At 50.8% G+C, this 12539-nt stretch overlaps 1 protein-coding gene across 1 annotated transcript in view; it reads left to right on the forward strand.

The window, feature by feature from the left end:
* Positions 1-12439: 12439 nt before the first annotated feature.
* The window catches only part of MAP1S (microtubule associated protein 1S), a 15572-nt gene continuing 15472 nt past the window's right edge, over positions 12440-12539 (forward strand). The window contains exon 1 of the mRNA XM_077776950.1: positions 12440-12539. Within this exon, the coding sequence (XP_077633076.1) occupies positions 12449-12539 (91 nt within the window). The 5' untranslated portion in view covers positions 12440-12448.

The following is a 12539-nucleotide window of genomic DNA, read 5'->3' on the forward strand; positions in this document are numbered from 1 at the left end:
AAGATGCAGAGTCAGAGACAGGGAGAGACAGAGAGAGAGAGAGAGAAGACTGTGAATGAGAGGTAGGGATTGGGCCTCCACCCTTTCAGGCAGAACATAAGTCCAGCAGGACTTGAGGCTCCATGGGCATCTTATTGTCATTGAGGCCTCATTCTTACCCGTGTCTCCCCCACCCCCAGACCTGTCTCTGATGCCCCAGCTGCACTGGGGGAGGGGAGACAAACACCCTGTGCTGAGAATGGGTTCACCACACAGTAGGCACTCCATAAATGTGAATGAGTTACTATGTCAGGGGGAGGGATGGAGGGAGGAGGAGGAGGTAGGCAGGGGTATGGACCATATGGAGTCTCCTGGCTACAGGGGGCAGTGTGAGTTTCACTTGAAGGGCAATGGGAGCCATGAGATGGCTTTGAACAGAGAAAGGACATGATCTGATTTATGATTTAAGAATCCCCAGGGCACCTGGGTGGCTCAGTTAGTTGAGCATCTGACTCTTGATTTCAGCTCAGGTCATGATCTCACAGTTCCATGGGATCAAGCCTCACATCAGGCTCTGTGCTGACAGCATAGAGCCTGCTTGGGATTCCCCCTCTCCTTCCCTTTCTTGGTCTCTCTTTCTGTCTCTCAAGATAAATAAATTTTTAAAAACTTAAAAAAAAAAAAAAAGGAATCCCTCCGAGACTGCCCGGGGAGCAGGGATGATTGGGGTAAGAGTGTAGGTGACAGGAGCCCAGGGTGGCACCCAGTGGCAGGTGACAGGGCCTATGGGAATGAAGAGATGGTTCGGGTTCACTCTGGAGTCTGAGTCTAAAGGACCAGCCAATGAACTTGACATGTGGGGGTAAGGGAAGAGAAGTGACAAGAATGAGTCCAGATTTGAGGTCTGGGAGGCTGGGTGATGGTGGGCTGGGAGGCTGCCTTACTGATGGAGAAGTGGAAGACCACAGGGTGAGAAACTGAGACCTATGCTTTTGGACTTGCTGAGTTGGAAATGCCTGCAAGGCACCCAATGGGCACACTCAGTGCAGTTGAACATTTGAGTCTGAAACTCAGGGCTGGTGATACAAATGGGTTAGACATCAACAAGAGATGGGGTGTTGGGCCCAGAGTGTAAAGAGGGGGTAAGGGGCCACCTGGCTCCCAGGACCAAAACCAATGCTTCAAACCCAGGGGTCCACCTTCCATATGTTTGTCCATCCTCAACTGTAGTCCCTGTTATCAGGGCACAAGCAAAGTTAAGTGCAGGCAGTATGGAATTCAGAGCCCTTGGGACTTCCATACACCCTCCTCTTCCCCCAACATTTCTTTCGTCAATAGCCTTGGGTACTGGGGTGGGGTGGGAGGGAGGGGTACAGAAGGAGATGAAGTAGATGGAAGTAGGGGATCCTCCATTCAAGGTTCTCCTGAGTAGAGAGGGAAAGAGTATTCAGGTGCTTCCAGAAAGCCTAAGCTGTGCCTGATAATGTGCTGAATGCCTGACAGATGCTATTTCCCTTAAACCTTTGCAACCTAAGGTGGGCGCAATATTATGCTAATTTTATATATTTTTCATTATTTATTATTTTTAGATGTTTATTTATTTTTGAGAGAGAGACAGAGCGTGAGTGGGGAGGAGCAGAGGGAGAGGGAGACACAGAATCCAAAGCAGGCTCCAGGCTCTGAGATGTCAGCCCAGACCCGACGTGGGGCTCGAACCCATGAACCTGAGATCATGACCTGAGCCGAAGCCGGAAGCTCAACCGACTGAGCCACCCAGGGACCCCTATGCTCATTTTATAGACGGGAAGATTGAGTTCCTGAGAGGCTGGAGGGATGTGAAGTGAAGTTGCACTAACTGTCAGAATAGGCCATTTCCATAATACAGATATTCATATAATCATTCAGTCAATGAACACAGCACCCATGCACACATAATGCCCAAGGTCCAGGGTCCTATCTGGTGTCTGCAAGGGGATGTAGGGCAACAGGACCCAATCTCCAAGGTCAGAGCAGGGACAAAGGAAGAGACAGGGATTCAGAACAAAGGAAGGGAGAGGGATTATTGGTTTCCTGGAAGAGCAGCAGTAGGAAAGTGAGGCCATCTCACAAAGGACTGCGGATTGGAGGAAGGGCATTCCTGGCTGAGGGCATGATGAGTCAAATGTTCCGAGGCTGTACCACTTGCTGGACCTACTCTAGGCCCTCAGGTCAGGGGTCACAAAGAGAACTCGATGAGGGCAATCTTGGCTTCTCACTTATAAAATGGGGATTCAAAAGGTAATTGTTTCCTGAAGAACTAATGAGAAGAGGGCAGCGCGGACCCTTTGTGAGTTCCCAGCCCTGACGTGCAAGGCTCTGACAAGGGACTAACTCAAGGAAGCGAGGGATTGGATTGGCTTGAGGAGGGCGGGCAATAAAAAGAGGGCGATCGGATTGGTCAAGAGATGGCAAAAAGTGCTAAGAGAACAGATGGGTCCAGGGCGAGTGGGGGCGTGGCTCCGGGTTTAGAGGCGGGGCTCAGCCTAAAGTTTTCGGAGTAACCAGCAGGTGGCAATACTGAGCCAAAGAGCGATCCCAAGGCCCGCGCCCCTCGCAGGCAGGAACCGTCTCGACCAGAGCCAGACTCTGTTCGCTGTTCACTCGTTTAATCCCCTTAACTGAGTTCACAGACGGATGCAGAACAAAAATGCAAGTCACGTGCCCAAGGTCCCACAGCAGGCGAGTGGCAGAGTTGGGATTCAAATCCAGGCAGCCCTTTGGGGCCCTTACCGCCTATCCTCCCAAACCTCCTAAAATGATAGTTAAAATAACAACAAAAGATTCCCACTCAACAATTATTGAGCTCTTCCTGTGTACCTTACATGCCATCCCCCAGATGTGACCATTCATTTCCATTTCACAGATGAGGAAAACTGAAGCACAAAGGAGTGACTCGGAACCAAGGCGGTTTTATGTCTAATGTGAGAATCCCGAGCATGTGAGGCTGGTCCACTGTTGGCCCTGGTCCGGCTCAGGGGAGGGATCCGTAGGAAGCCGAAGTCTCTGCGCTCTGCAGCCTCCAGCCCGCTGCTGCTACCACTGCCCCCAACCAAGTCCCTCGCTGTGCACCCCAGCCCAGGGGCTGCACCCTCATTCCTGCCACCCCTTCGAATCTTGCGTCCTCACTACAGATTGGCTGCCCTTGCACCCAGACTCAGGGAGGGGGAGAAGGGTGCTTAAGAACATTTAACAAGGGCCCTTGATGCTGTCACTTTTACCAAGTGGGAAAACTGCAGATCAGAGACGCCAAGGTATTTGCCCAAGCTGTGCAGGTAGTAGGAGACACAGCTAGACTTGAACCCAGAGCTTCAGGCTCTCATGCTTCTAGGTCCACCGTCAGGGTACTGTCAGACAGGGCTGTGTCAACCCCTCGCTCCTGGAGCTCCCAAGTACTCCAGGGTCCTATGAAAATGTTGAGACTCGGCTACACACACACTAGTTCCGAATGCAAAAGAACTGCAAAGTCCAAACGAATCGATGTTTAATTACATTCAGGAACAGGAAGGATGTCAACTTCATTGGGGTTAAGGTCGACGCATCAGAAAACTGGTCTGGGGTTGGCTCTGGTCTCCCTGGGAAGGCCCCAGCTGGGTCACTGTCTCTCTTGAGTAGACAGCTACCTGTGGCCAATCGATTTCCAGAGTAAAATGGTAAATTACAAGGATAGCTAACCACAGGAGAGCTTAGCCCGCGCAGGACTGGGTCCTGCTCCATGTTGTAAATCATTTGATCTCTACAGAGACCCTACTGGACAGAGGCTATTGTGATATGGGTTCAAGCAATGGGGAAGCTGAGGCACGGAGCAGTCACACAGCTAGGGAGGGACACCCCACCAGGCTTGGAGTAGGCAGCCTGACCCTCGTGTTTTCCTCAACCTTATGTTTCACGCCCGGTCATTAGTGGGATGGAAGATGCGGGTACAAATGTGACTTTTTTTACTTGGTTCGGGTCTGGATGTAAAGGCATGGCGCTGGCTGGGTGGGGCAGATGAGGCGAGGTCGGAACCCATGTCTGTCCCCTCTAAACAGCTTCCAAGACTGCAAGCCACCCAGGCAGGTCACCTCCGGCTCTGGATCTGAACCCCTAAAATGAGCAGCTCCGCCTCTAACCACGCCCCCGTGGCCAAGCTGATTGGACCAAGCCGGTTGTAACCCCTAAGGCAGCCCTTCGTAGACAGTGGCGGCCAGAAGGAAGGCTCGCTCCGCCCACGAGCTCCGCCCACGAGGCTCTTCTGGCTGCAGTGATTGCGTTCCTCCCGCCCCCAGCCTCCGTCTTGGCCTCCCCTCTCCTCTTGCATTCTCCCCCCGACTTAGCCTCCCCCGATGTCTTTAATTCCTCTGACACACCTCGCCTGCTGGCTTTTGCACGCGCTGTTCCCACCGCCACGAACCACCCACCCTCTCTTCTCCTGGATAAACTGCTTTCTTTCCTGCTCTCAGATAAAATGCCTCCTCATCCTGAAAATCTTCCCTGACCTCCAAGGCTGGGTGGAGAATCCCCCGTGTTCTCCTCATCACACCAGTTTTCTTGTCTCTCTCCCAATCAGGTCAGCGAGCTCCTTAAAAGCCAGGATGGGATCTCAGAAAGCATTGTCTCCCCATTGCCTGGTGTATAGTAGGTGCTTAGGTGCTCAAGAAACATGTCAAACGTAATAGTTAATGAATTAATCTGGTATTAAACATTAGGGACCCTTGGCCCTCTTGAGAACACAGAGCTAGGAGCTCCTGGGGGTGGGACCACTTGCTGCTGGCCCGGGACAGGCTCTGACACACAATGTGCACCCAACACATGTGTGTGGGAGGAGGCAAGGGACGCGCGTCATTTCTGAAGATGACGTGTTCAGTAAAGGCTCGTAGCATCACTTCTTGGTCCTCTGCAACCCCAGGGACCTAAACCGGTCCAACCAGTCACCTCCCTCCCACTCGCTCTCTATCGGGGGCCAGGCCCGAGGCGGGGTGGGGCGTGGCCTGAGGGAGGGGAAGGGGCGGGGACTTGCGTCGTAAGCCATCATTGGGTGTCCACAGCGCTGTCTCGTCCAATCCGCCTTGGGGGTGGAGTTTGGGCAGGTCCTGGGCCGGTGGGAAGAGGGAGGAGATTCGCCATGTCTGGCGGCGTCTTTGCGTTAATTGGGGAGGTAGCGGGAAGGGCTGAGAGTTCTCACAGAGGACCCGATTATAAACAGACAAAACGAAGCCCCCTCCACGCATAGCCCCCCTCCTCCCCGCGCTGCATCCTGGCGATTTTCGTATAATGAACTGATGGCAAGCGGGCCCCCACCTCCACCAGCCTGCTCCCGTCTAAGTGTTTAAGAGCCCAGTTCCTGAAAGGGAGGGCATCTGGATTCAAATCCTGGGTCTGTCACGTGCTGTCTGTGTGATCCTGGGCACATTACTCACTCTGTCTAGTCCTCAGTTTACTCATCTGTATAGTGGGAGGGGTAGTGACACGTGTTAATTTGTAAAATGCTTGGAACCAGCTCACAGTCCTTTTTACAGTTCACCTTCCATGTCCCCTCTGCTCCCACACTCTCCTTGGCTCCCATGGCCCTCAGTAACATCCACACACCTTCCTGTGACCAGAAGGCCCTGCGTGGCCCCACCCCCACCAGCCTCCCTGGCCACACCTTCCTGAATCTCCTTGTCACACCATCCAGCTACTCTGGTCTCTTAGTCTTCCAACACACCCAGTCTGTTCTGGCCTCAGGACCTTTGTACATGCTCTTCTCCCCCACAGGAAGTGCTCTTCCCCCGCCAGATGCTCCTTGTGCTGTCCCATACTTGTGTTCAACTCCTCCTCCTTCCTCAGGTCCTGACTCCCCCAGGGAGTCCTCCTAGATCTCTCCAGATCTGGTTGGGACCTCCTGGTTCCATTCACAGGTCTCAAGTGTCTCAAATGCATGGACCTCCATCCATAAGCAATAAGTAAGTCCTCCTCCGTCACCACCACACCGCCAGGCCCATAGGGAAGCGTTATATGTTTTTCCTCCCCTACATTTCCCCTAGGGAAACATGAGCTCCACTGATGGGAGGTGGCTTGCAGGAGGTCCAAGCATCTCTCTGAGGCAGAACCATGTCATCTTGGCCTCATTTAACCAAAAAATATATTCCCAAGCAAAAATATTCAGCACCTGCTGCTTCTGCTCTGGGGGAGCAAACTAGAACCACACCTTCCTCCTAGGAGACTCCTGTTGGCCCCCTGAAGAACACCCAAGTTCCTTCTCTCCAGGGCATCTTTATGCTCTACCTCTCCTTGCAGCACATCCATGACCTTTCAGGGAGTCTGGGTCTGGGTCTAACTCCCCAGCCTGGGGGCTCCTTGGGACCAGACTGGGGTGAGGTTGGCACAGATGATTTGGCTGGAGGCGTTCTTTGAATTAATGAATACATCATTTACCCAGTGAACTCCTATGCACTCTTTTTTTTTTTTAAATGTTTTATTTATTTCTGAAAGAGAGAGAGAGACAGTGTGAGCAGGGGAGGGTCAGAGAGAGAGGGAGACACAGAATCTGAAGCAGGCTCCAGGCTCTGAGCTGGCTGTCAGCACAGAGCCCGAAGTGGGGCTCGAACCCACGAACCGTGAGATCATGACCTGAGCTGAAGCTGGATGCTTAACTGACTGAGCCACCCAGGCGCCCCTCCTATGCACTCTTTAAAAGCCCCTCCTATGCACTCTTTATTTTTTTATTATTTTTTTTAAATATTTTATTTATTTCTAGGAGAGAGAGAGAGAGACAGCGTGAGCAGGGGAGNCACTCTTTAAAAACCTAGCTCCAGGGGCACCTGGGTGGCTCAGTCAGTTAAGCGTCCAACTTCGGCTCAGGTCATGATCTCACGGTTCGTGGGTTCGAGCCCCGCGTCGGGCTCTGTGCTGACTGCCAGCTCAGAGCCTGGAGCCTGTTTCAGTCTGTGACTCCCTGTCTCTCTGACCCTCCCCTGCTCACACTGTCTCTCTCTCTTTCAGAAATAAATAAAACATTAAAAATTTTTTTAAAAAATAAAAGCCTAGCTCCAATGTCCCTTTTTTGAGGACACCTTCCCTGTCTCCCCAGACAAAGCCCTCACTCCCTGACTCCCAACTCGTCCAGCTCCTGGCCCCACCTCCAGCCCAACTCTGACTCTACAGGGTTAGGTGACATCTATGGACAGATCTTCCTCCTGCATACTGAGGTCTCCTTGGGGACCAGAACTGAGACCTCTTAGGGGCACAGGAAAGTTGTCAGGAAGTGTTTACTCAGCAGATCAATGAACACATGAGTGAGTGAATGAATGAATAACTGTTTCAGGGCCTGGAGTCAGTTGTCTGGGGTTCGCATCCTGGCCAGGGTGCTGAACACTGGATCTGTCCCTTGACCCCTCTGAATCTCACTTCCCCATTTATTAAATGTGTTTACTCAGAGACTTTGCCCCAACTTGCTACAAGGATGAAATTAACTAATACATAACGCATATGCCTTGGGGACCTCAGGCTTTCTCCAGTCCCAGCCCTGTGCACCCTCCCCAGCACCCAGAACTAGTGTCCTCAACAGGCGCACGTAATGGATGTTGAAGTACAGGGTTAATAAGAGGGGTAGAGGAAGGAGGGAAGAAAGGCAAATATTACAAAGGCTGAAACCTGTGGCCCCTGGATGGCTCAGTTGGTTAAGCATCCGACTCTTTTTTTTTTTTTATAATATTTTTTATTTATTTCTAGGAGAGAGAGAGACAGCGTGAGCAGGGGAGGGTCAGAGAGAGAGGGAGACACAGACTGAAACAGGCTCCAGGCTCTCAGCTGACAGTCAGCACAGAGCCCGACGCGGGGCTCGAACCCACGAACCGCGAGATCATGACCTAAGCGAAAGTTGGACGCTTAACCGACTAAGCCACCCAGGCGCCCCAAGCATCCGATTCTTGATTTAGGTTCAGGTCATGATCTCATGGTTGTGAGATTGAGCCCCGCATCAGGCTCTGTGCTGGGCATGGAGCCTGCTTAAGATTCTCTGTCTCCCTTCCCTCTGCTCCTCCCCCTCCGCCAAAATGCCTGAAACCTAAGTGTTGCTGAGGATGGACATGGCATAGCTTTCCTCACAGACCACTTGGGAAAACAGTCTGGCCATCTCTTACCCCATCTCCCAGCCATCCTGCCCCTAGGCATTTACTGGAGGAGAATGAGGTATAGTCACCATAAGACAGGTATACAAAAGGCTCAAAACAGTTTTATCTAATGCAGCCAAAAACTGCAAACAAACCAAATGTCTGCCACCAGGTGAAATGAACAGATAGTGAAAAGCTGGTTATAACAACAAAAATAATAGTAATGACGAGGATGATAAAATCCAGGTGTTGGCAAAAATGTGGAGGCATTGGAGGGGCGCCTGGGTGGCTCAGTTGGTTAAGCGTCCGACTTCAGCTCAGGTCATGATCTCACGGTTCATGGGTTCAAGCCCCGCATCAGGCTCCGTGCTGACAGCTAGCTCAGAGCCTGGAGCCTGTTTCAAATTCTGTATTTCCCTCTCTCTTTGACCCTCCCCTGTTCGTGTTGTCTCTCTCTCTCAGAAATAAATAAAACATTTTAAAAAAATTAAAAAGAAAAGAACAAATTAAAAAAAAAAAAGAATGTGGAGGCATTGGAACTCTCCTACATTGCTGATGGGAACATAAGATGGTGCAGCTGCTGTGGAAAACAGTTTGATAGTTCTTCAAAAAACTAAACATAGAATTACCATATGACCCAGCCATTCCACTCCTAAGCATATATGCAAGGGAATGGAGAGCTGGTACTCAAAAAAACTTACACACAAAGATTTCACAGCAGCACAATTCACAATAGCAAAGAGGCACAAACAGCCCAAATGCCCACCAATGGGTGAATGGATAAACAAGATGTAGTAAAACCATACAAAGGAATAAAGTCCTCATACACCGATACAGCATGGATGCACCTTGAAACATTATACTGAGTGAAGGCAGCCAGATAGAAATGGCTACACTGTGTATGACATGTCCAGAACAGACACATCTCTAGGGTCAGGAAGTCGATTAGTGGCTGCCAGGGGCTGGGGGCAGAGGGATGGGGAGTGATTACTAATAGGTATGTGGTCTCCTTTTAAGGCAATGAAAGTTTTACGGAGCTAGTATTAGTGAAGGTTGCACAGCACTATGAACTAAATGTACTGAATTACAGACTTTAAAATGCTTAAAAAGGTAAGTTATATGTTATTTGTATTGTTCCACAACATAGAAAATGGTACCCAAGAATACTTGGTATTCAGAGCCATGAAAAGGAACAACACCAGGGGTGTCTGGGTGACTCAGCCGGTTAAGCATCTGACTTCGGCTCAGGTCATGATCTCGCAGTTTGTGAGTTCAAGCCTCGCTTCGGGCTCTGTGCTGACAGCTTGGAGCCTGCTTCAGATTCCGTCTCCCTCTTTCTCTGCTCCCCCCACTTGCGCTCTTGCTCTCTCTCTCTAATAAATAAACATTAAAAAAATTAAAAAGAAAAGAAAAGGAGCAATGCCAGTGAAGAGCCAAAAATTAAGTCCTCCATTAAGAGAAACCTCAGGCTGCACGTAGCACCAATCCCAGTCCTAATCTCAGACTGTTCAAGGCTAAAGCCATCCTCGGACGGCCCTCAGTTCAGCTAATCACAAAACATTCCTATGGTCTGAGTCAAGGCTGGGAACTGCAGATACAAACTAGCCAATTTCTCACTGCTTGCCTGAACCCCACGTGGGCCCTTTGAACTCACCTCATAATTGGTCATTTTCAAAGGATTCTCAAAAGTCATGATTGGGTCCCACCAAAAGTAATAAACACCTCACAGATACTGAATGGTCAAAGCTGTAATTGTAATTGGTGCTTATGTGATGATGCTACATGTACTGTAACACCCCCATCCCTTACTCCTTAAAAACCCTATTCGCTATTGTTCTTCGTTTCACCTTGCTGCCACGACACCGGTAGGCAGATGAGCCCCTGCTTGAGCTTGTGATAAAGACCCTTTTGTATTTGCATCGGTGTCGACTCCTTGGAGGTCTCAGGGAACTCGCGAATCGGGCACAACACCAGCTTCGCATCATAACATGAGGAACAAGAGAAGCCAGATCCAAGAGCGGATACCTTCTGCGATCCCATTTATGTGAAGTTCAAAACCAGGTAGAACTCACCTATAATGACAAAGGGCAGGGCAGGGGAGGGGAGAATCAACCAGAGAGCCCAGAGAACTGCGAGGAGCTGAGAAATGTCCTACATCCTAACCACAGTGCCACCGCCCTTGTCAACCTCCACTTTTGACATTTGTGAACTTGACCGTGCCTATGTTAAACCTGAAGACAAAATGTTAACGAGAGAAAAGGGTTGCCAGGGTGAGAAGACAAGAATGTCCATCAGTTCTGAGGGCTAAAGGGTTCCATTTTCCCCACAAATGCCATTATCTGATCCCTCTAGGGACTGATGACCTCGAAACAAGCCTTGAGCTGTGAGTGGATAAAGGCCAGAGGACAGTGACCTGAGTCTTGTGCCTGGAATTTCAGAAATGACCCCCCATGATGCTTCATCTCTGGGGAGTTGCTTCCCACATTCCCCATATGAGAGTCCTCAGCCTGGATGACACCATGAGACGGGAAAACCTCAGGACTCCAGAATGCTCAGAGTATCAGCACCCAGAGTCCTTTGGGAGAACTTTCCTCCCGAATCAGACACCCTGGTGAAGACACATTCTCACACTTCAGGGCCCTTTTAGACAAACTGGAAGTAATAGCAACAACTATAACTTCACAGCTTTGGGCAGAAGGAAGAGCATAGACTTCAGTCAGAAGGTCCTGGGTTCGAGTCCTAACTCAGTCAATCGACACACATGAAGGAAAACATGACTGGTGGATACCTGGGCTTTTCACCCGCACTCCACAAGCGTTATCATGCATTTCCAGGATATTCAGCATTGTCCTACAAAAGGCCAGGATTCCAGAGAGGCCTCTGCCTGGCTTGGCCTTCAGCAACCTTCCAGCCTAGTAGGGGAGATAGAGCCTGACACAAATGCTCCCATTCCTATTATTGCTCAGAGCAATAACACAAGAAATCACAATCAGCGGGGCGCCTGGGTGGCTCAGTCGGTTAAGCGTCCGACTTCGGCTCAGGTCACGATCTCGTGGTCCATGAGTTCGAGCCCCTCATCAGGCTCTGTGCTGACAGCTCAGAGCCTGGAGCCTGCTTCAGATTCTGTGTCTCTGTCTCTCTGCCCCTCCCCAACTCATGTTCTGTCTCTCTCGGTCTCTTGAAAATAAAAATAAACATTAAAAATTAAAAAAAAAAAAAAAGAAATCACAGGCAGCCAGGACACAGAGGAGGCAGCTAAAAAGGAGGGACTAGAGTAGAGGAAGTATGCCAGAGCCAAAAAGAGAGAGAGAAAGGAAGTGGAGAACTAGAACATTAGACAGCTAGTGGCCAGTGATTCTCTCACACTGACCAGGGAGGAAGTCGGGCTGAACAACCCCAGATAATGAAGGGCAGTAGAAGGCCAATCCTGCTTCCCAGGCCTGTTTATTTCTGTCTTGATTTGTTTTGTATATCTCCAGAGATGGAGACTCCAGTCCCAAGAGAGACAACCCAGTCCTCCCTGGGCACAGGCAACTGTCAAAGAGGTTGATGCACCATGATTTTTTTTTCCTTAAGTAGTGACCACCCTAGTTAAAAAGGCTGAATGCGATTGGGGAGGACATGAGACAGGCAGCCAGTTCCTACCGCAGGCTGGATCTCAAATCAGACTCCCCTGGGTTCAGTCTCCTCTCTGCTCTACTACTTAAGGGGCTTGTGACTTCATCTCTGCAAGCCTGTGTCTTCTCTGAAATGACCGTAACATCACCCTACCTCATAGGTTTATTCGTTGAGCTACTGGAGTAAAATGCGTGACATAGGTGCAAGTGTGTTATCCTGCTCCAGGGCCCAGAGTGCTCTGGAATGTGTCCCAACCACAGATGTACTTTCCTACCTCTAAAGCTTTGCACATGCTCTGACTTGCCTCAAATGCTCTTGCCCCACCACTCATACCTAGCAAACTCCTACACAGCCCTTAAAGTCCTTAAAGCCCCCTCTCTTTTCTCTGTTCAAGCCCTGACCCAGGGAGCGAGGAGCATGTGGGCCCGGTTCTAATTAGGCCCACTGTGATGTGATGACTTCCCTGAGAACACGTGGTAGGCATGCAGTCAAAGCTTGTCGAATGAATGAATAGATGGATGGATGAATGAATGATCATTTGGGAGGGGTGGCCAAAGGGGAGATCCAAGAGTCTGCCAACCACGTCTGCTCCCATGTCCCCAGCTCCCGAGACCTCCAGGGGCCAGCGGCGGCAGACAAGGGGCGAGGGGGCTTCCGGGAGGGGTCTTCTTGTCTTCCGGTACGGCCCCTTTAAGGGGCGGGGCCAGTGGGGTGGGCGCCCGGAGCGTCGGTGCGGCGCGAAGATGGCGGCGGCGGCGGCGGCGGCGGACCCCGGGGCGGCCCAGGCACCGAACTCGCTGCTGCTCGTGGTGGGCGGCGAGTGCGGGTGCTCGG

The sequence above is a fragment of the Crocuta crocuta genome, unplaced genomic scaffold (genome assembly GCF_008692635.1).
Source record: "Crocuta crocuta isolate KB4526 unplaced genomic scaffold, BGI_CrCroc_1.0 scaffold77, whole genome shotgun sequence".
In the NCBI taxonomy this organism is placed as follows: Eukaryota; Metazoa; Chordata; class Mammalia; order Carnivora; family Hyaenidae; genus Crocuta; species Crocuta crocuta.